This window comes from Elgaria multicarinata, chromosome 4 (assembly GCF_023053635.1).
Source record: "Elgaria multicarinata webbii isolate HBS135686 ecotype San Diego chromosome 4, rElgMul1.1.pri, whole genome shotgun sequence".
Lineage (NCBI taxonomy): Eukaryota > Metazoa > Chordata > Lepidosauria > Squamata > Anguidae > Elgaria > Elgaria multicarinata.
Genome location: NC_086174.1, coordinates 72,757,392 through 72,781,772, shown reverse-complemented (window position 1 = coordinate 72,781,772; position 24,381 = coordinate 72,757,392). Strand labels below are relative to the sequence as shown.

At 41.3% G+C, this 24,381-nt stretch overlaps 1 protein-coding gene across 1 annotated transcript in view; it reads left to right on the top strand.

Moving 5' to 3' along the window:
• The first annotated feature begins 8,374 nt into the window (after nucleotides 1–8,374).
• CCDC170 (coiled-coil domain containing 170) overlaps nucleotides 8,375–24,381 on the top strand; it is a 74,576-nt gene continuing 58,569 nt past the window's right edge. Inside the window, exon 1 of the mRNA XM_063125692.1 lies at nucleotides 8,375–8,500. Coding sequence (XP_062981762.1) covers nucleotides 8,375–8,500 — 126 coding nt within the window. The remainder of the gene's footprint in view (nucleotides 8,501–24,381) is intronic.

Genomic DNA, 24,381 nt, shown 5'->3' with positions numbered 1-24,381 from the left:
TTTCCTTTAGGAATCCTTTGTTTCTAGCTATGCTTGCCCACATGCACAGGGAATATTTAAGATTATTCTTTTTCAGTCACAATAGTGAATTCTTGGCAGAAGTAGACACCTGATTCTGTATCTTAAATAGGAAGAGATTTATAAAACAAAGTTTATTTTCTAACATGCAATAAGGATCCTGAATAATGTAGAATCTCTTTGAAACTCAAGCTATATGAATTTACAATACTCCCTGTAATACACAAACACACATCTTAAAATTAAGGTGCTGGCAAATACTTATTTCTTTTTTTGTAATTTTTTTAGTATAAGTTTCAACAAAACAAACAAAAAACACATTCTAAAAAGGGAAAAGGAGTAGCTTACACATAGGCTGTGTTTGGACGACACAATAGTCAACCATACGTTAATAGCCAACGCCACTGATGACTAGGGGGTACTCCCCACATGACACGATAATAGTCATCCATGGAGTTGACTATTAACATGGCTGAGTATTGATGATCTCTGCCCTCCCCACTGAGTGGTGGTGCTGGTTCCCATGAGAGTCCCCTTTCGTGCCAGGTCCCCCCACTGTCTGTACTTGGTGCTGCGCTCTCCCCCTCCTGTTCCATCAGTGGGAGGACCCAGCATGAAGGGGAATTGTCATGGGACAATCACGGCACCCCCATGTTCCCTGGGATGTGCATGTCCTGTCCCTGCCGCAGGAGAGATCCATCCACCACCACCCGCTATCCATTTGGATATGGGGTCGGGGAGATGCTTCCATTCCCCCAACCCCATAGTCAGATGGATAGTGGGAGAGGGTGGCGGAAGTGTCTCTCCTGTTTCTGACAATGTCAGGAGAGTGTCTCCCTCCGCCCCATTATCCATTTCTGGATATCAGCACAGTACGGAGGAAGACGCTTGCTGTCTCCCTGCATGCTGTGATCCAGAAATGGGCTTCAGATATTGGGGAGGAGGGGGGTATGGATCTGTCCTGTGGCTGTAACATCAAGTAGTGGGAGAAATTAATCTGCAGTTTGGTGTTACAGCTGCAGGACAGATCCATACAGATTCAAGTGGATATCGGGGCAGCAGGGGGGGATTTCTTCCACAGTTTGACATTGCAGCCGCAGGACAGATCCTTACACCCCTCGGCCCTGATCTCCATTTGTGCATGTCCTGGAAAGCATGACAAATGGTACATGCCTACAGAGCCCCGCTGGCTTGGGACTCTGTAGGCATGTGAAATAATCATCGGAACCCACCACATTTTTTTAATTTATTTATCATATTTATACCCCGCTCCTCAGCCAAAAAAGGCTCTCAGAGCAGCTTACACTTAGCAAAAAAGACAGTCCCTGCCCTCAGGCTTACAGTCTAATAAAGACATGACACACAAGGAAAAGGAGTTCAGGAGGGAGGGAGGGAGGAGAGAGAGAGAGTCCAACAGGAGCAGGCCATGGTGTTTCTTCTGCCTGCTCCTGTCCCCTTGCTCTTTCTTCTTCCCCACAGGGCCAAGATGACACAATATGACACAATAATCAACGGTTGTGCAGATAGTCAACTCAGCACTGTTGGTTATTTGCGTTGGTTATTTCGTGGATGTTTGTATTTCTGTTTTATTTGTTATTAAATTATTTTAACTATTTTGCAGTCCTTCTGAACTCCTCCCCCAGTGGCCATTTGGTGAGTAGCCACACACCCCATGGTAGCCATTTGGTGAGTAGCCATAACACCTATAGCAGACATTTTGTAAGTGGCCTTCCCCTCCCCCAATGGCATTTTGACACTGGTGCCCATGGTACTTTGTCAGAATTCCAGATGTGCCCACAGGCACATAACCCTGATCTATTACAGTGTAAATCAAGTAATTCCAGCAACAGCCTTGGTCCCAAGCAAATACATTTATAGGAATAAGCATTGTGACCACTACAAATGCCCGCAAGGATTGTCAGATGCAGTAAAGCATTAGATAAATATGTCAATGGAAGGGTCGGGGAAACAGGATAAGGTATAATTCAAGTTTTGTGCACTCCTAAAGATCTGATGATCATGGAATAATATAAGTATAACTCTGTACAAATATTTTCTGATAACCACTTACAAGAGGAATAAAGCTGGCAGTCAGCATAAATGATGTCTGTCCCATCAAGGAGGCCATTGTACCTACGTTGCCACAAGTTAGCCGTGTATAAGGTTTTTTTTTTAATCATTGTTAGCTAACTCCTAATCATGCTTGCTTAAAAGTAAATGCTTCTGAAATATTGTGATTCAAATCCAAATAAATCAACTTATAGTGCAATCTAATCAGGATGCCCATTAGCCTCAGAACTTGGAGACTGAGCAGGAGGAGCACAGAAGCAATCTTTGCCTCTGCAGTCCTCTGCATTTTTGCTAGATGAGCTTTTTTGCCTGTCTAGCTGAGGCCCTGCAGAGCAGGAGGGAAGGAGGCTGGGGAGGCCAGAGGATTCTTCGTAAGACAGCCTCCTCAGTCCCCTGCCTGCCCACAGAATCACCCCCTTTCTCTCCTTTTACAATTTCGGAGAGGCAGCCGGCATGGTTCTCTCCTGTTTGACAAACTGCAGTGATGTGTCAAACTTGTTTGATCTATACTACTTTGTATTGCAAATGGAGTGTTAAATAGCTTTCCATATTTAAAAAAATCCTCCACGTATAAAACTAACATTAAGATGTAGGCTAACCTAGAAATCTTCTTGACTTTGAGTTACTTATTTATTACGTTTCTGTTGTTGTTTATTCGTTCAGTCATTTCTGACTCTTCGTGACTTCATGGACCAGCCCATGCCAGAGCTTTCTGTCGGCTGTCACCACCCCCAACTTCCCCAAGGTCAAGTCTGTCACCTCCAGAATATCATCCATCCATCTTGTCCTTGGTCGGCCCCTCTTCCTTTTGCCTTCCACTTTCCCTAGCATCAGCCTCTTCTCCAGGGTATCCTGTCTTCTCATTATGCGGCCAAAGTACTTCAGTTTTGCCTTTAATACCATTCCCTCAAGTGAGCAGTCTGGCTTTATTTCCTGGAGTATGGACTGGTTTGATCTTCTTGCAGTCCACGGCACTCTCAGAATTTTCCTCCAACACCACAGTTCAAAAGCATCTATCTTCCTTCGCTCAGCCTTCCTTATGGTCCAGCTCTCGCAGCCATAGGTTACTACGGGGAATACCATTGCTTTAACTATGCGGACCTTTGTTGTCAGTGTGGTGTCTCTGCTCTTAACTATTTTATCAAGATTTGTCATTGCTCTCCTCCCAAGAAGTAAACGTCTTCTGATTTCCTGGCTGCAGTCAGCGTCTGCAGTAATCTTTGTGCCCAGTTTCTAATCCACTCAATAACCAGTGTTCTCTGAGTTTCCAATTTGCAGGGACTGTTTTTTCCCCTTTGAGGGACCCCTGTGCATGCTATTTAAAAAAAATGTGGTTCCTAATGACACAAAATGTGAGAGACAGCTTGAGGGGACCAGTGCTGAGGGTCATGGAATGGTCATACATTCCCTCTAGCTGGATAATATTGTGAACTTCTGAGAGATTTAATTATATTCAGCAGTATATAAATGCCACAAATAATAATAATAATAATTTAGTACTGGGATGCTTCTGTCAGATATGCAATCTTAGGATACTACTAGCACCAGTATAATTAAATCAGTCCCTTATGTTAGGCTGTAAGGGCAGTTTTAGACATTATTATAGTTATGTTTTTATCATTATGCCACCAATATACATGGCACTTAAGAAAGTAGTAGATTCCAAACAAAAGATCTCTGCCATAGAGCTTCACAATCTGAATTTTGACAGTAGCGATGCAACACATCTAAAGTTATTTTTATTTGTATGCTTGGTGTTCCTTACTACACATGAAAACACCTATGCAAAGTGTTTGGTTTCAATGTATTAAGTTGTTTGCCTGTGTCCCATAATAGTCTAAGGGCACAATCCTGTGCATGTTTAGACAGAAAAAAGTCCTGCAACTCTCAGCATTCCCCAGCCCACCAGTGCAGCATGGGATTCAGCCATGGAGAAGTGATAACCATACAAGAATATATTCTTGATATATCAGAAACCACAAGTTCTGTACTGATACCCTGTTTCCCCGAAAGTAAGACATCCCCCGAAAATAAGACCTACTTCCAGTTTTGCCTCTCGCTGTAATATAAGGCATCCCCCCGAAAATAAGACCTTTTTTTTGTTCAACAATAAATGTGTACCGTATTCTTCTTCATGGAAAAATAAGACATCTCCTGAAAATAAGACCTAGCGCATCTTTGGGAGCAAAAATTAATATAAGACACTGTCTCATTTTCGGGGAAACACGGTAGTAAATGCTAGAATCCCTTTTGCCCACCAGAAAGAGAAACAAATATAATCCACTGCCAAAGATCTAGTCTAGCCTTCCCCAATCTAGTGCGTTCCAGAAGTGTTGGACTAGAACTACCTTGCCCCAGCAGCATTGGCTGTGCTAGCTGGGGATGATGGGAATTATAATCTGGAGGATGCTAGGTTGGGGGAAACTGATACTACTTGCAAATATAATGGGTTTATCCCATGGTAGCCTTACTTAGAATTGACCCATTGAAATGAATACGATTAAATTAGATGTATCCAATGCTATTTTTAGTCACAAAAGCTCGATCTTCCAAATGATAAAAACTCCATGTAGTGTAGTGATCCATAATTAGTATGTTTTTGCTATGTTCATTTGTGTTTAAATTACTTTTATAAACAGGATTCAACATATGTTGTGGGTATAATGCCAGTTTGTAGTAAATCTTGGGGGCTTTAATGTCTAGCAATCAGCAGAAACATTTCTAATCTGTCCGTAACATCCTGTCCAAGGATCTGGCAATTATCATAGACAAGGCAAAATGGCCCATAAGGGGAACAAAGTCTTTATTCCATCCCTCTCTCTTTTTATTAATAAGTGAGATAGTTCTTCTTTTAGAAAGGAAATTGGCACACTTTAAGAAGTCGGCTGACATATATTTAAGAGGGTCATGACAATCCCACACTCCCACCACCAATAAATAATAAAATAAATAAATAATGGACTTAAGTGGAAGCTTGCTCAAACAGAAAACTGAAATTGCTTTCTAAGTTTCCGCAGAAGAATTAAAGGCTTATCTAAGATTTTTATGAAGTCTTCTTGATTTTATAAACACTTAGACTTTTATGAGTTGAAACATAATTTCTGAGGAAGATGACCTAGCAAGCTAATGAAATTCATAAGATGGTCTTAGTTAGATCTAACTTATTTAATTGTAATTGATAATTATTTACCAGACTGCCCTTAAAATCTCCATTTTATGTGTGTGCGTATGCTGTTGAAAGACCTGCTCAGGGAGGATGGAAAAGGATATTTTAATCTTATATCAATTTTGCTGTGTGGTTTTATCCTGGTTGTGCTTTTTATACTGTATTTTGTAATTGTGCTTTTAACCTGTTGGTTGTTTTATTGTGGTTTTAATTTTTGTGAACCGCCCAGAGAGCTTCGGCTATTGGGTGTATAAAAATGTAATAAATAAATAAATATAAATCATTAAAATAGAAACTAGGTTATCTGAAGCATAGATTCATGCCACCAAGGGTTTTCCCCCTACATAGCTAGCAAAGTCATAAAGACTCGTTTTTTTCTTGCCTCCACAGAATTGTAACACCAACAGACAAGTGTGACAGGAGTTGAATTTCTGAGAAATAAACTCAGCTGCAATAGTTGAAAAAAATGCCGATTTACTTTTGTTCTTCTAGCTACAGCATATATCACTAACACATAACAAAAAAAGTGAGCAACCATGTTTAAGGGTGTAGTCACTGTAGTGTTTGAGTGAAAAGACATGCATGGAAAATGTTGTGGTTTTGACAACTTCCTTTTCTATCCAGCAAGATTACATGTGGGTGGGGGTTATATGTGTCACTAAATGCTGGAGATGCTAGGCACCACACAAGATAATGAAAAGTATTTTGAACTACAGGTAACAAGTGGTAGCTGCTTACAGGTAGCAAATGACTGTCGGAGCATGATTGAGCACATTTATTCTAAAACAATTCATCTGAACTAACCTCCCCAAAGATCAATTTTGAAATATAGGAATGAATAATTAGTAGGATCTTGTTGAAGCATAGGGAGTTGATTCTCTTAAAATATGGACTTTAAAATAGCATTGAATACTAAAAGCATAAGAGATATTTTCTGAGGCAGTGGTTTCATGATGGTGTTGCAATTTGAAATCCTGGCAAAGTTGTATATTAGAAAAATTTGTAAGTGTTGTACTAACCTAAAAGGATCAGGATATTATCAGGACTGTCTCTTCCCATATGAATCTGTCTGTGAATTAGTTCCATTAGAGAGGTTCTCCATATCTTAACTTCAGAGGCTTGACCATGGGAGACAGCCTCTAGTTGTGGAACTCCTTGCCTCAAGAGGTTGGTTCCCCCCCCTCCTTGATAGACTTTTGCTACTTCATGAAGATTTTATTATTATTATTCAGTCAAGCATTTAACCTGACCATTGGACAACACTATTTGCTCCCTGGAATGTTTAAATGAAACTTGTCTGCTATCCTTGTGTCCTGTTAAGCTGTTTAGTTTTTAATATGTTTTGTATGGATTTTTTGTTTACATTATATACTGTGAGCCACCTTGACTGTTTTAAAGAAACAGAAAGTTGGGGTAGCAATTTTCTTAATAAAAGGAAACAATTAAAGAGTTTGGGAGTGTATTATGTTCAGTAGAGCAGTAATTTTGCTGTAGAACTCCGAGCTTAGATCCACTTCACACATTACAGTTTTGAGATGTATACACACCTTAAATCAGTGGTTCTCAACCTTATTTATTTATTTATTACATTTCTATACCGCCCAATAGCCGGAGTTCTCTGGGCGGTTCACAAATTTTTTTTGCTCCATTCCCCCCTTTCACCATTGTTCAGAATATAATTCTCCCCTTCCCAAGATAGTCTAACTCAAAAGGTGCATTCCAAATAATATGCATATAATATTGAAAATCTTTTTATTTTTGTCTATATTAGTCCCATTTAAAGGGGCAATGCAATGCATGGCCCCTTTTACATTCTCAGCTCCCATGCTTTGCGTTGCTCCTTTAAATGGGAATCTTGAAACTTCTAGGATTGCGAGGGAGGGAGGGAAAAGAGAGCAAATGTCGGCTTTTGCAGACGACATGACACTTTTCTGGGATGTTTTTAATAGCATGTGTTTGCTTTGTTTATTCGTTCATTCGTTTCCGACTCTTCGTGACTTCATGGACCAGCCCATGCCAGAGCTTTCTGTCGGCTGTCGCCACCCCTAGCTCCCCCAAGGTCAAGTCTGTCACTTCCAGAATATCATCCATCCATCTTGCCCTTGGTCGGCCCCTCTTCCTTTTGCCTTCCACTTTCCCTAGCATCAGCCTCTTCTCCAGGGTATCCTGTCTTCTCATTATGTGGCCAAAGTACTTCAGTTTTGCCTTTAATTAATACCATTCCCTCAAGTGAGCAGTCTGGCTTTATTTCCTGGAGTATGGACTGGTCTGATCTTCTTGCAGTCCAAGGCACTCTCAGAATTTTCCTCCAACACCACAGTTCAAAAGCATCTATCTTCCTTCAGTCAGCTTTCCTTATGGTCCAGCTCTAGCAGCCATAGGTTACTACGGGGAATACCATTGCTTTAACTATGTGTAGGAAGACATAATCTACAGGACATCATACTTTGCTGAATAGTGGTCCCAATTCCCCCACCCCCACCCTAAAATTCTCCCCGGGGGGGGGGAATTCTCCCCTTGTTGAGAACCCATGCCTTAAATGTTTTAAGTACACCATGTGATGACTGAAAAAAGAAATATAGCCCCACCTATAAGAGAAATGCATCATGTGCTAGACACACACATAATCCTACGGGTGTTGTGTTTTTGTTTTTAATGTGTGAGTCCCCCGCAAAACAAAACAAAACTCATATAGGTAGAAAGACCAGTTCCGTTCTTTTCTAGAATAGCCAAGACATGACAGATTATTAGAGTGAGTTATATCTAATCGACATTTTGGTGTCGCCAGCTTGACTTGAAAGGGCACTTCCTTCCTTTTCTAGGTTCCAAAGAAGAGGGAAGAAAGAAGACAAAAGGGAAGAAGCTGCGCCCCCAAACAGCTGAATAAAAGCCAACTTCCAGACCACGTGGTCTTTTAAAACAGTATTTCTCGCGAGAGTAACTGAGCAAGGGCCCCATCAACAAACTCTGCGGCGTGTGTCCGTTGCCATGGAGACGGGCGTTGCTTAGTAGAATGTGTGCTTGGGGACGCGCGCGGATGGTTGTCCGGGGAAAGTTCCGACCGAAGGCTGGAAGCCGAGACGTCTAGAGTCGGCGCGCGCGCGGGGTGCCCCCGGGAACATGAGAAGCGCTAGCAGCGGCGGCGGCTCCCGCGCAGGCTCTGCCTGTTCCAAGCTCATCGACGTGACTAGCAACGCACCGTTGCTGCTCCCACCCGCTGCCACGGCAGCCTCGCTAGAAGCGGAGGTATGGACCCCAGTCCTGCTTTGCTGGTGCACACGGCTCGACGGGTTGAACTAGCAGAGTTCTCTGGAGCGTAGGACACAGAGCAGGGAATTTTTTTCCTATAGGCGCCTTTGGGACGCGCGTGTGGTGCTGGGATCCTGTTAATAATTCGCTTGCTATGTCTTGACTTTCTGTAGCGTTGCAGTCGAGCCGCACAGATAGTGATGTGGAATTAGGGTTGCAACCGCCCCCTTTTTTTCTTCTCTTTTTTAAAATTCTGGTAGGGCTCCTATGCCTAACTGCCTCACGACAGCCATGAACGCAACAGGTGTAACCTTCCTCGTCATCGTCAATGAATCACCGTGGTGGAAAAAGCAGCATCTAGTGGATTCTGCGCATCACTCAGCTGTTAAGGGCATTGCCAGTAATTAAAAAATAAAAAGTGGCAAGCTTAGGTGTGATTATAGGACACAGGTAAGAATGCAGTGTCCTCTGGGCAACTGTAGTAGCTCAAAGGAGCCCCCTAGTTTCCTTTTTGCAACGCTTCATTGAAGTCACTGTTGAAGCCCTGTTTACCTTTGGCTCAGTCTTCAGTGTTACAGTTACCTAGTTAAGATGGCACCATTCTCGTTTGCTATAGCTAAAAAGGGACAATAGTCAGCCAAGTCAGTTGCATATGCTTATTGAGATGCATCGGTGGTGAAGGGATGCGTCTAAAGGTCCACCATCTCTGCCGTGAACCTGCCCATTCACTTATGAGATCATCATTGGAGACAGTTTGTTAGATGCCCCTCTTTTTGAAGGTTGAACAGGCAGCAACTGGAGGGGTGGGGAAGTTCAATTTAAACTTAGCCATACTTAGAGTAGACCCATGAAGCTTAATGTGCACTAGATTTAGCATTGTTCAGTCTGCAGAACCTACTGCTAAATTAGGGCATGTCTACGCGAAAGGTTTGCCCCGGGGTGGCTTCACTGTAGCGGCAGGTCATCTACATGACACAGCTGCCATTGTGAAGCCATCTGGGGGCAAACCCAAAAAACTCTGCTGAAAAAAGTCTGGCACCTATCCCGACTTTTTTTGACAGTGGAGGCTTCTCACAGCCCATGGCTCTCCCTGATTGGTTGCCATGGGCTGGATAGGGAAGGGGGCGGACCTCAGGAAAGCCCTGTGCCCCATAGAAAATCATCATCATCATCATCGAGGGGGAGGAGAGGAAAGGGCCCTGCGCCTCTTCAAAAGTTAAAAATAACAAAATGGGGGGGAGAGGAATGGGGCCCATTCCTCCCTCCTTTTTATTATTATTATCTGTATCTGTGCAGCTGCGCAGATACAGATAATAAAAATATTTTTGAAAGGGGGGGAAGGAATGGGCAGCCAGACAGAGGTCAGAGGGAGGAGAGGTGGTTCGGGTATCCGGCGTCCCTTTCCTTGTCCTCCTGGCTGCCTCATTTCTTTCCCTGGGAAAGTTCGCACTTGCATTCCTTCCCGTGCAGATGCTAAAGCACCGCTGTCAGGACAGGGGCTTAGAGAGAGGCAGGGTGGTGAAAAGCAATTTTTCCCTACCGCACATGCATGTAAATGCATGAACATGAAAATTAGTCCACAATAGTGTATAGCTTGTTGTAGTTGGTGTGGTTTATTTTGTAAGTTATTATAGGATAATTCAGTTTTTCATATTTGCTTTTGATCATTTATATGTATTTCAACTGACTCCCCATATTAGTAAACTGATATGTCATTTGTGCACATCCACGTTACCTAGCATGAGGGGGACAGGATAAGAGGGCCTCTACTGATCTTACAGACCCTCAATCTTTGCCCCTCAAAAATTGTTGGAGGTGTTGGAATGTCCCTGAATCCCCCAAATTATACACGGTTGAGATATTTATTCATTTAGAAGGTATCTATGCTCTGCCCTTCATTACAAACTCCAAAGGCAGCATACAATGGAATAATAAAAGAGAAAACATATAAAACAACTACAAGAATAAGAAGCAGCCATTTCAAAAGCAACAGCATTCAGCAGAACAGATAAAAGCATTATTAAGGCATGTATTTATTTATTGCATTTATGTCTTGCCTTTTTCCTCCAAGGAACCGGAGGCGGCATACATAATCTTCCTCTCCATTTTTATCCTCACAATAAGCCTGTGAGGTAGGTTGGGCTGAGAGTCTGTAATTGGCCCAAAGTCACCCTGTGAGCTTCCATGGCTGAGTGGGGATTGCCTGACTCCAGTCCAACACTGTGACCATTACACCACACTGGAAATCTACATTACGTGATGAAATTCCTGGGCAAATAAAATGGTTGTTACCAGGCACTAATGTGATGTCAACATTAATGCCAGGTGAGCTTCTCTGGGTTACAAATACACACTATTCTCATGCTCCCAAGGGCTGTATTAAGACATGAATGCTTGGAAGGCTAGGAATGGAAATGTGGGTGGGTGAAAGGAAGGAGGAAATTACCTGAAGTTTAAAGTATCATAGGGGTTGCGGGGAGATTGGGCCGAGAGACATGCATTGGAGGGTTTGCATTTCTTTCCTATCACACAAAATCCTGACACTTGTATGGAAGATTGTCCCCTTGCCAATTGAAGGACCACATGTAGGAATTGAGATTTCTTAATGCCCTGCTGAAAGGACCATGATGGAAAGAAGGAACTTGGAATTAATTGTGATGGGTGGGAAAGAAGGGAGCAAATTAATCAAAAGAATCCCTCTTCCCTTGCAGATTTTTTGTTCATCTCTATTTTTGAAATTTAAATGGCCACACTAGCCATTAGCTCTATTCTGTATAATAGGGGTCACCAATTATACAGCAATTTTGGGGGTCAGTGGGCACATTTCGAAGTTTGAGAGAATGTTGCAGGTGATCTCACAAAATGGTTGCAATGGGGAGCATTGCCCATTCATAAAACGGCTGCCATGGTGATCACGGCTGGTCACAAAACACCCACTTTCCAGAAGGGAAACTGACTAAAAAAAAAGTAAGTTGCCGATGAACAAGGCAGAATGGGGGCAGAGCTCCAAAACAGAAAATCTCTCTTTTGAACCCAAATAAAGGCAGTGGTAGATGGCAGAATTTCGCTTTGCAGCATGCTAGCCCCCAATCCAAAAATAATAATTTAAAAAAAATCTTAAGGGAAAAAAAGAAAATCAGGAAAGGCAAGGAGGCTGATGGTCACCAAGACAGGTGTGGGCATGTTGGAGACCTCAGCTGATTAACTTTGGATTTGAATCAGTTGAACTGCTTATCTTATCTCTATACTCCCCCATCCCCAATACGTGATACTACATTATATGAGTCATTGAAGCTACGAACCTTTGCTCATCTGGGAGTAAGCCACACTGATCTCAGTGGTACCTACTTCTGAGTAGACATGTATAGGATTCTGCTATTAGTCAGATATTGGGTCCTTCTAGCCCACTACTATCTACATCAGCTGTAGTCAACCTGACACTCTCCAGATGTTTTGGACTGCAATTCCCATGTACCTCAGCCAGCATGACCAATAGGGACTATTTGAGTTGTTGTCCAAAACATCTGCAGTGTACCAAGTTGCTTGCCTGTGGTCTACATTATTCTAACTTGCAGAAAAGAGGTTGGCTCTGGGGCCTTCTGTATGGAAAATGTATCTATTCTGTTGGCCCTCCCTCAAATTTCTGTTTCTTTTTATATATACTTTTCCAGATAAAAATCCTAACTTTTAACTCTATGAAATACTAAAAGGATAAGTAAGCAACACTAGGGTGAATATTTTAGTATACCAGGAAAAATTACTTACATTCTATTTTTAGTAATGGCCATGACAGAGATTCAGAGAGCCAGTTTCCATGTTACATTGGATCCAGTCATGTGACTTCCTTGTCCATGGAAGATGCTGCAGTTCAGATCTACGTTTTACTGTCTTTTGTGTTATATTATTAATGTGAATGGGTGACTGAACACTTTCATAGAGTCTGCCAGTCACCGTCTTCTCTCTTTGAAATAAACTCTCATATTCTTTATCCATTCTTGTTAACATTAACATTTCTATAATTTTTTCTAGTTCCCCCCTGCCTTCAAGACTTCACAGACTTCGCATTCTTTGGTTCACAAAACTTTCTGATATGCTCCAACTGACCTACCTTAGTCCTCATACTGATCAAACGATTTTGGCTAATCTTGGGGAAATAATTCCTTCTCAAACTTTGAGAAACTTTCTCAGACTTGATCTACTGGCTCAGGTGCACTTTCCAGGGGTTCTTGGCATTTTGTCAAGAAATAAAATTATGTACCGTATGTACTCATCTTCACTTTCATCCTCAATCTTAAACCAACATACATAATCGTTTACTTTGCCCCACTTTGAAATGGAAAGCAGGCATGTTTTAAATGAGACAATTTGCTCAGTAGTAAATTTGGCTCTGCTTTCAAAGACTTTAACAAACTAGAAGTTGTAAGTAAGTGAAAAGATAATACTGAATACATTGTACAATAGCCAGAAGAAATGTGGAGTAGGTAGTGGAGTGGGTGGAAAAGCAATTATACTTTAGGTGCATTTTGAAATAGTCCGGTAGGAGCAAGGTTAGTGTCCATTGTTGGCTAGTAGCCACTTCACATTTAAAATAACTGCCCCCATCCAAACATGGCTATGAAGCAGTCAGGGAGGGGGGAACTGGTCCTACAACTGTTATGTATGGAGAGAGATTAAGATTCGCAGACGAAGACAGGTAAAACCTCTTCCTTAATCCCCCACTAATAAACATGTTAGTGGGATTTGAGAGGGTAACCTACTTATAGGCACAGTGACCCTGGCCTTCTGTAATATATCATACTCCCAAATATGCTTAGGGCCTAGACCAGCCTTCCCCAACCAGATATGTTGCGCTACAATTCCCTTCTTCTCTAACTAGCACAGCCATTGTCCATGTTGGCTGGGGATGATTAAAGTATAAGAAGAATCATGTAGGACAAGCTCAATGGCCAATCTAGTCAAGCATTCTGTTCACATAGTGGCCAAGTAGTTTCACTGGAAAGCCCAGAAGTACGAGAGCTCAGCAGCAACCTCATGTTTCCCAGCAACTGGCACACAGAGGCATCATGACTACTAACCATTGATAGCCTTAATTCTCCAAGAATAAATTCTAATATCATTTTAAAGCCAACCAAATTGGTGACCATCTCTATGTCTTGTGGAAATGAATTCCACAGTTTAACTATGTTCTTTTTTCTCTTCTGAATCTCCCACCATTCAGCTTTTTGGGTTCTAGAATTATGAAACTTCTCCCTCCTCACACCATGCATAATTTGTACAGTTCTAGGGCTGTGCACAGTCTGTGCGATTCACCATGGAGGCTGATTAGTTCCAAATCCAAAGCAGGGTGGCTCTTGCAGTTTCCTTGGCATAAGGCCGATAGAATCTATAGGGCTCCCCTCCCCTCCTGCTCACCCCTGAACCGGGCGAGCTGCTGCCTTCCCCCCCTTGCCCCCCCCGGACTTACCTGAACTCTCTGTTCTCCAGGAAAGCTGCCATCTTTAAGGAAGATGATGGCTCTGACCTGCCGTAGATCTACTGTTGCAGCTTGCCAGCACAAGTAGAAGGCTCAGATAAGTACTGCGGGTGTGGAGCACCAGCTCGCCATCGGACTGAAGCACTTCAAGCTGCTTCAAGCCAAGGTGGCCCAATCCAGTCCTGACTCAGATTTGGGGTTCAGGACTGAGGCGATGCACACCCCTACTACCATGTCTCCCCTTACTCGTCTCTTTTCTAAGCTACAAAGCCTCAGATGTTGCTACCTTTCCTCATAGGAGAATTGCTTCAGCCCCTTGATCTTTTTATTTGCCTTTCCTGACCTTTTCCAACTTTACAATGTCCTTTTTGAGGTGCAGTGACCAGAACTGTACACAGTATTCTAAGTGAGGTCGCACCAGAGAGTTGTATAAGTGCAGTATGACGGGAGTTGTAGTCTAACACATCTGGAGGGCACTAAGTTGGAATGGCTGGCCTAGACAATGAACTTTCTTTTCTGTTATTAATTTATGAGAAGGGGTGAGGGTTTCTGCTCAATGTAGCTGGCTTCATTTATATTGGTCAAGTACAGTAACTACTAATAAAAGTGTTGGAGGCAACAAAAAGGATGATCCCCTTTAAAATGAGATATCTATGTCACTTCTCAAGGGCTGGTTGCAGATCAATCCATTTGGGTTACTGTTTCGTTTCATAGAGCACTTAATTTCAGCAGCTGCAGTGCCCTGTATTTTATAAAGCACTAAAGATTATTGTTTGAATTATATTTAGGTACAGTTTGATTATTAAAGCTTATCATTCTGAATTCAAGGACTAAACTGTTTCTTGTTACATGCTGGAAGAGGGAGTACATTTATCCAAGGTTTTCTTCTTTTCAGTTCTTTATCTTTCATCCAGCTCATGGCTTTGATCTGAAGTTCAGAGAAACACAAGAAGATTGCTACTCCGCTTTCTCATAGGGCCTTTCCAGATGATGGGCCAAAAAACTAGGACTGAAGATGTAGCATTGTACTTGCATTACACATAATGCAAGTACATTACAGTCTCTGCATAATATATGGAGAGGAGTAGCTTTTTTTCTTTGCTTTTTTTTTTTGCCTTCTTGTTGGAACATAGCTATACTGCCATTTCAGTTTTAGTAAAGTCACTCCATTAAATTATGCTATTTTTTCCTATGCAGGAAACAATATTGTAAAATCCATTGATATTTATAATAAAAATTAGAATTACAACTGCTGTACTCTAAAAAGGAATATCACATCTAGAAATAAATTGTTTAATCTGACCTCTATTCAGTTTGTAAGGGATTTGGAGTTTTGTTAAAATTTATTTTTTATTATAGAATTTCAACAAAAGAAAAGAAGGAAAGAAAATGTGTCTGCATAGATTTGAATATATCAGTTTCAATGCGTATATGTAAATACAGATTTCTAAGACCTATACAATAAACATCAACAAAAGCAGACTAAATATCTAAATAAGTATCCATTTGCAGGTGCTTCCAATAAGTGCTTCCAGTATTTATTTATTTTATTTTTTAATTAAAACATTTGTATCCTGCCCCATATCTCTAGGATCTCAGGGCGGCGTACAGATAAAATTATACAATTACATTGTTGTATCTGAAATTAACTTCACTCATTCCTACTTTTGTAGCTTTTGCAGTACTTTGAAGCTTTTGCTATACTCTGTGTGATACAGTCTCCCCTTCCCTCAAATATTTTTTCTGACTGCAAATCCTTCACTGGATGACCATATTCTAACCTTTCCTAACATTTAACACTCTTTCCCCATCACCTTTCTCATATCCATACTCACAGATTCAGCATACTGCAGCCACTGAACAAATGAAGTAGTTGATAAGTACATAAATATCTAATACAACAAACAAGCAAACAAGAATTCAGAAAGAGTATAAAATAATATTACCCTGCAAACATTAGCCATGGAACAAAATGGACTAAAGGGTAGCAGCTCTTAGCTTGTTTCAACTTCAACCAGACATAACAGTCAAAAACAGCAACAACAAAAACCCTACCTCATTGACATAACAATACCTAATGACAAAAATGATGCAGAAAAGGAAGAGGAAAATAGAGAAAAATATACACCATTGGCTATGAAAGTTAAAGAACTATGGCAACAGGAAAAGGTTACAATTATTCCATTAGTCACATCAGTCACCAGCATCACATTAATGTTTTAATTTTTTTTTTTACAGAAAACCATCAGAAATTAGGCCTACCAAAATACATGCACACCAACTTCCAGAAAGCAGTCATACTTAAAACATGTTCAACAGTCAGGACATTTCTGAATCAGTAAAAGACAGCATGAGTGGAGACTGAGTGGAGTATTCTCATGGCATAAAAATAGGCAAAATATTTTATTTTGGTTACTTAAAAAACACTCCTTTTTAATTAAAAAAAAGTTAATATAAATTTTCACACAAATGTTTTCCAATTACAAGCTGGCAGTTAAGGCAGGTATAGTGCATGGATTTATCTATTGCATTTATTTAAACAAGCAGCAGTTATTCTAAGTGCACCAAAACATAACCCAAATATCAGCAGGGCCAGATCTGGAACTCCTTGACGCAGCCTCCATTTGTGTCAATGGGAGATGCACAGCAGCTCCAAGAAAAACATGGATGAAGAACATATAGCTATGTCGTTTGATGGCTCATGCCCCTGGAATTTAAATTTCATTGTGGATAATAAGATGCTCCATAAAGTGCACAGACTATGGAAAAGTACATTTCTCTCCCCTGCCCTCTAGCATTCTGATACCAGGAACAGAATATAATTGCTAAACATTTGTTGATCTGGTTTAAGTTACAAAAACATGTCCCCCATAAAAGCCTTATAATACAATCTAGGAATGCAACATGTGCATGTACTTATGTGAGATGTAGTACTTATGTGAGATGTAGTCACACTGGGCAGAATCAGGTACCGATCACATTGATACATTTTTAATATATATTTTCAGTGCTACTGTACAGACACAGACTGAATGTGTAAGCAATTTTCACTCAGATGGTCACTAAACTGCATTGAGCACCATGATCTGACACAGCCCTCAGGAGAATGCAACATGGTCATATTTCAATAGCTTTCCCTGTTTGGCTACAACTGGATTCCCGAAGAAGAAAAATAATTACATATGAATGTCTTTCCCAAACCAGTGCAAGTACATTCACAATCTCAGGTATGTGTGCAAGTGGGGGAAATACGTTCGTGGACCCAAATAATAAGACTACTTAAGGAAGAATTTCACAGTGAAACCATCTCTCCTCAAATCAACCCACTGCACAACAACTCTTGTACTCTGAAACAGAAAAGTTCTCTTATTTGTTTCGTGTAAAACAGAGCTATTGGCCTTGAAATAAGTTGTTACATATTTCAATCCATGCATAATCCATTTCTCCAAAGAAAGCTGAAGTAAGTGAACTTTGCAAGATAAAATAAAAAGTTCCTTAGAAACAGAATAAAATCTCTTAGTACAATTGGCCTACCTTAAAGAGCTGTTGTGTTGCTATGTGTGAAGCACTTTGAAACTTGAAATGTTGACTAATGCTCATCATCATCTAGTCACCACTTTCCACAGATAAATATGCACAATTTAGGGAGGATGGCGAGAAGAGAGGACAGACCAACATCAAAGCCCTACTTTCATGCCACTTGTGACTATAACTCACTAGCTCTACAGCAGCCTTCTTCAACCTGGTGCCCTCCAGGTGCATTGGACTACATCTTCCAAAATTCATAACCAGGATACAGACAAGCTGGTGGTGGTGGTGGCTACTTGTGGTTGCTTCTGGAGGCTGCAGCTGGTGGCATTGGTGGTTGCTGCTGGAGGCTGTAGGTGGCTGCAGCTGCTGCTGGTGGTGGTGGTGGCACTGGCGGAAGGCTGGGAGGGCAGTAAAGCACACGTTTCCGTGTTTCAGAAACACACGCTTTAAGGCCCTCCCAGGCTTCCATCTGGGCCTCTGCTTGGTCGATGCAGTGACATCGACCAAGCAGAAGCCTGGATGGAAACCTGGGAGGGCCAGCGCACATTTCCCGGACAATTTTAAATAAAATGGGATTTCCCCACGGACCCGGTTTGCCCCCCCATTTCCGGACATGTTAGGGCCAAACCAGACGTATCGTCACCTACTCTATACCCTCTTTCTGAATAAGCCCATGTAGGTGTGTGTAGATAATTTGGCCCTAATATTTAACTTTTATCTGTTTGGAGCCCTAGCCACTTCTGTGCAAACCTATCCCAGTGTTCCAGTAGTGAGGATCGCAGCCTACATCCCTTTTAATAGGTTCACATCTGGTATCCCTTTGCCCAGATTTCCCCATGCTCTCCAGTTACATTCTCCAGAGAAAGGGTTTGAAGACATGGCTAGCCCCCAATAGCTTGGAGGTTTTCATAGGGATGAGGCCACCAGAGGTGCAGTGTTACAAGCTTTGTGAGAGTGTTACAACCTCTGGGTAGACCAAGTGTAGCCAGGACACACAACCCCCTCTCTGTTAGCTTAGTTTTTGCTTCAACCTGCTCCCTCTGCTCCATTCCTAACACTCTCCCTGCCCTCAAATCCCCTTTCTTTTCTATTCCCATAGGTGTTAGGGACTCCACATTTCCTAATCTTCTCTGCCCTGTGCTGTCATCCAAACCACTCTTCCAGAATAGACTGTTTACACATGTCCACAGCCTCCTTTTGGGTTTCAAGAATCAGCTTTGCCCAAAACATAACTAATCTCCCCATGCAGAGTACAGTTCTCAAGGAAAGCTTTTAGAGTCATTGTCATTATGACAATTCCCAAAAAATCAACTTGTGCATTGAAATCCATGTTTCTAATCAATAAATATGCCAAGTATGTATCTTGAAACTCTTGTGTGAATGTAGTTTGTTGAGTGGGAAGTCTGCTCTTAGCCATAGATGCTCTATGATGAATGTCTAAAGGTTCCTGTTGTGAGTGTGGGTCTGTGGAAATGTGGACAAAAGTATACACATGTATGCACAAACAGGAGCACATTTAGTAAGAGTCTGCTTACTAGCTTGTGTGGTTTCATAGAATATACGTAGTAGAGTTGGAAGGGGCCTATAAGGCCATCGAGTCCAACCCCCTGCTCAATGCAGGAATCCACCTTAAAGCATCCCTGACAGATGGATGCCCAGCTGCCTCTTGAATGCCTATCCCAGTGTTCCAACAAATGAATCATAGAATCATTTGTTTGTATTTGTTGTCCCCATGTGCCATAAAACTGTTTTGTCCTATGCGTTGATTTTTGGATATGGAAGTATAATCCTGGAGAGCATCGGGAGGGTAACATTTCCTTTGCGTATCCATCTAAATTATTAGGTCCTGGAACTTTCCATAAAGCTACTGACCTTTTGCTGCCACAAAAGCAATTTACAAGCACTGAACATAATGAAAGCACTTTTGCCTGTGGTCATGTATGAACTCTATATTAAAAAATCCATTGACAGGGCAATTTTCCTGTCAGAAGATTTTTCAGAGTTATGACTGGTGTTCTTTTTTAAAATGCAGTCATCACTCTTCATAAACCTGAACTGTGCAACTTCTGAAGATTCCATTATTGAGTGCATCCAGCCATATGCTTCTTGCAAGCCTTTCAGATACTCATGCTGCCAGATCATGATAAAAAATAATAATCATGCAATCATTTTCTATCTTTTGATACTTATTTTTATTCTTCTTTTCTTATTCCTTAATGAACTTTCATCTCTATATCTTCAAACATATTAGTTATGATTTGACAGACCAAAAGAAGCAAACTGGACATATACAGGCTTAGATATTTTGGGAACAGAATAAGGTGTGTATAAGTAACACATAGCCCAAGCTTTGTTTTCTTTTGCATGAATTGGCAGTAAAGGATCATGCCAAGAAGATGAACGTAAGGTTAGAGTGCTCTCTCTCTCTCTCTCTCACACACACACACACACACGCACCCCGAACATGCACTGTTTTATCGATCCAGCCTAGCAGAATAGGTCATGGCTAGTTTCTGCATGAAAACTAATGGGAGGCAACAACTAAAGGCCAAGACAATGTATCCAAAAATTACGCTTCAGTTTTAATATAATTTTATAAAGTTGATGTGATCCATCCTCCTGGTTCTTGGAAGACGATTAGAAAGGGAAAGAAAAATACTCCGGATGAACGACTGGCTACGAAGGTGGTGCCGACGTGAGAGTTTTGGATTCAGTTATACACCTTTAACTGTTGTGATGAAGAGGAAATTTCACGAGGTTCTCCATATATACAAATGACACCTGCTGAAATTCCCTTTTCAATACAACTGTTAAAGATACAGGAGCCCTGTCCTCCTTTTCATATGGTCACCCTAACTTAGTGTAATGCAGTGACTAAGAAATTGAGCTATGAATCAGGAAGTCGTGGATTCAAATATTGCCTCTGCCATGGAATAATATGAGTAATAATGCTGACAACTTACAGTGTTGTTGTAAGAATTACTAGTGCTTTAACAGGATGCAAATGTTTTGTATTATTATTAGACATATCATTAGACCATTAATAATATCAGGTTTAAGATTATTTTTGTGCATATTCATTTTATTATCCATTTTTGTGCAGAGTTCTTACATACTTCTACTTCTGTTACAGTTTTCCTCTGTATATTTGCATATTTTAAGATATTTTAAAGCCTCCTGTTTATTTTGATTTTGTTGAGGCCATGCAATGAAGATATTGTAAGGCAAGATTGTGAGTTCTTCAGACAGCAGGTGGTGCCTGAGCACAAGGAGCTACCAGAATGAGGCTCACTTCCAGAAGTATATTTCTAAAATAGCAGAGTCTTAGATCATTCGTGGCCTTAGAAGCCAGACAAGAAACAAACAGAAGGGGGAAATTATAACCCTCTAATTAGGATGAATTACATTTTTTAGAACATTTATTTAATTGAGTTGTGAACTGAAGAGTAAAGAATACTGGAAATACCATAGTTTGTGAGCAGCACACATTTTCTGAGGCAGTTTCTTTGAACATACATTATTCTTGCATATTCAGTACTCTGTTCTTTGGTGCTGTGGTATTTTAATAGTCATCCGTTAACAGGAAGGGAAGCAGTCATGTCTTAGGACTAAATGAATATTTGGCAATACTTAGGTGTAAAACTATGAAGCACAAACCATTTAATCAGTCCTCTGCGCTCCCCACCATTGGAAAGGAAACTGTTCTCACCATGATCCAGGCAATTGCAAGGTCAGTAAGTACCACGCCATATAACATACCCTTCTAAATAAGCCCAGAAAATATACTTCCTTGCACTTTTCTTTTTTACTCACCTGCTAAGAGGCTAGAAGCTAGACAGAGCAGTCCAATGGGCATTAAGGGAACTTTCTAAAGTTGGAGCAGTCCGAAAATCCTATTCACTGCTGGCAGACACTTAGCAGAGCAGGATGGGCAATGGAGGCAATCTTTGCTTCTCCGTTCCTTTTTCTGCTGATATTCTGCTTTTGATGTGTGCCCAGTAGAGTCACAGAGTCAAAAGCTGGGAAGCTTTATGCACCTTTGGATTCTCAGTGCCTCTCCCCCCTGACCTCTTCCTCCTCATTTGCATCCTCATCTAGGTCGGCATTTGGACCTGGGTGAGGAAGCTGTTGTGGTGCTTTGCGTGAAGGCTTGTGAGGCATTGGGGGGGGGGGACACAACAGGAAACAATCCCTGATCATATTTCCCCTCCTGAAGTTGTTGCAGTGTCTACAGCCTCAGAGAGAGAGAGAGAGAGAATGAGAACTCTTCACTACCCTAAAGTCTCTGGGACACTCTCCCAGGGACCATAGGATTTCCTTCTTAATTTCCATGCAGGGTTTGGAAGACATAGGCCATAGCTAGATCGGGCAAAATCCCGAGGTGATCCCTGAGATTCGTCCCTGTGCATCCACATGACACACGGGATCCTGGGATCAGGGAGGGGTGATCCCTCCCTTGCCCTGGGATCTTGCCCTCCCCTTTGGCCCTGTTTTTTCCATGGTCCCGGGCTGAGCCCGAGACTGCAGAACGTGTGGCTGGGTGCTGCGGGTTGACCCGGCTCTGTGCGATTCCTCACATGGAGCCGGGAGCTGCGCACAGGGCGCAGTGCTCCTCAAGAGTGCTGCGCCTATCGGGGGTAGGGGCGGGAGCAGGGAAACTAATTTAAATTTTAAAAAACCACTTACCTTTAATGCACGAGCGTTCGTGCGCTGCTGCCCCTTTAATTTTTAAAAAATGGCAGGCGTGACATCTGCAGGCTAAATGGTAGGTCTAGCTAAGGCCATAAAGTGCCTCCTTGTGACCAGTATGGAAACAAGCTGTTAGCATCTTAACAGGGTAGTTTTAAAAATTGTCTTTATTTTATTTATTTATTTTATTTTATTTATTACATTTCTATACTGCCCAATAGCCGAAGCTCTCTGGGTGGTTCACAAAAATTAAAACCATGAAGAACATAAAAGCAACCAACAATTTAAAAACACAAATACAAATTACAATATAAAAAGCACAACCGGGATTAAAACCACACAGCAAAAATTGATATAGGTTAAAATATGGAATTTAAACAGCAAAGTTTAAATTTAAGTTAAATTAAGTGTTAAAATACTGAGAAAATAAAAAGGTCTTCAGCTGGTGATGAAAGGAGTACACTGTAGGTGCCAAGCGAACCTCTCTGGGGAGCTCATTCCACAGCCGGGGTGCCACAGCAGAGAAAGCCCTCCTCCTAGTAGTCACTTGCCTCACTTCCTTTGGCAGGGGCTCGCGGAGAAGGACCCTTGTGGATGATTTTAAGGTCCGGGCAGGCAAAGTGGGCCAACTACACAGAACGGAGCTTTCTTTTTTTCTGCGGCCATGTTAGAAATCATGTGGATGAGGGACAGAGTGATCCATCCCCCTTCTGCATGTCCACTTGGTGGCATGGAATTCCTTGTTGCCTTAGGTGACCATGCAAGTTGTTAATTCAAGGCCAATGTAACAATATTGCAAAGTGTAATTATCAGTTTGATGGAATATGTTTTTTTTATGTAACCTCTAACTTAGATTATAAACAAATGGAGCCCCCCAAAAACACACACACATGCACAACCACTTCCAATCCCTTATTTGTTGCAAAAGATTAATAATCCCCTTCAAGATAAACACTGAGCTTTGCTCTGAAGCTTTCATGTGGTTATTTGAATAGCACATAAATATTAATCACAGACTTCTCTAAACATTAAATCATAGTTGCAATGTTTATGCCATCTTGCTAGGGTTAAATATATTCCTTCTTCAAAAACATGTTAGACTAAATTTTATTCAAATAAACAGTGCAACAGTTGCCCAGGCATCACATTAGAAGCTAATTTGGAAGACACAGCTTTGATTCTTCTCACTTTCCTACTTTCATATTTTTTTTTGCTTTAGTCAAGATAATTGGGCTTTCTGGGATAAGTGCTGCCAGCTGTTCTCAGAGAATGGAAAGAATATTCAGAATTCTGACGCTAGAGAGTAGAACAAGAAAACGATACAACACCATCAAATACTTGCCAACATCTTGACCATGAATGATCAAATTGTCCCATGGTGGCTTAAATAAACTACTGTGGTTTGTGGGCACCTGTTCCATAACCCAACCCTTGCTTGTAGGTCCTCGTGTCATCCAATCCCAGCAAGCATGAGTTGTTGGCATAGTTAACAAGCCACCCAAAACCCATTAGCTGCTTTAGGGTTGTGGATTTTTTTTTTAACCAACAGAACTGAAAATTAATATTTTAAATGCTGAAATACCTCTTACACTTTAAAGAATATTAAGGTTTGGAGCTGCAAACCATGCTTCTGACAAGAAACTATGTAGGACTGGGTACACAAAATGGTTACCTCCATCAAATGCAATGTTGGGAAAGGACAGAAAGACAGTAAATACAGCCAGAATGGGGATGAGGTAAAATGAGTTTGAGCAGGATTAGGAATAGTTTATGTACACGTTACTCTCATGGCATTCTGGTCATAGCTCTTAGTGAAATGCTACAGACCTGAAACAGTAATAGTGGGATTTCAGTTGACTACCAGCATTTCAAGACCTTCCCTGCTTGCCTTCCATGGCAAATTCTGTAGTATTATTTTTATGTTCTATTGTAATGTGAGCTGCCTTGAGAGAATTAGCCCTGAAAGGAGACATATAATTTCTGAAATAAACAAGGTGTGCTATAATTTCACTACTATAAACAGCTCTGTACACCAGTCACAGCTATGTGGATTGGGGTGCTAGGTAATGGAACTAGGGTGCTAGGTAATGGGATGAACATGAGCTCTTCTTCTAACTACATGAGTAACTCAATTGCTTTTACAACAAAGTTTTGTAAAGTGAATAGTTGTATCTCACTGAATCAT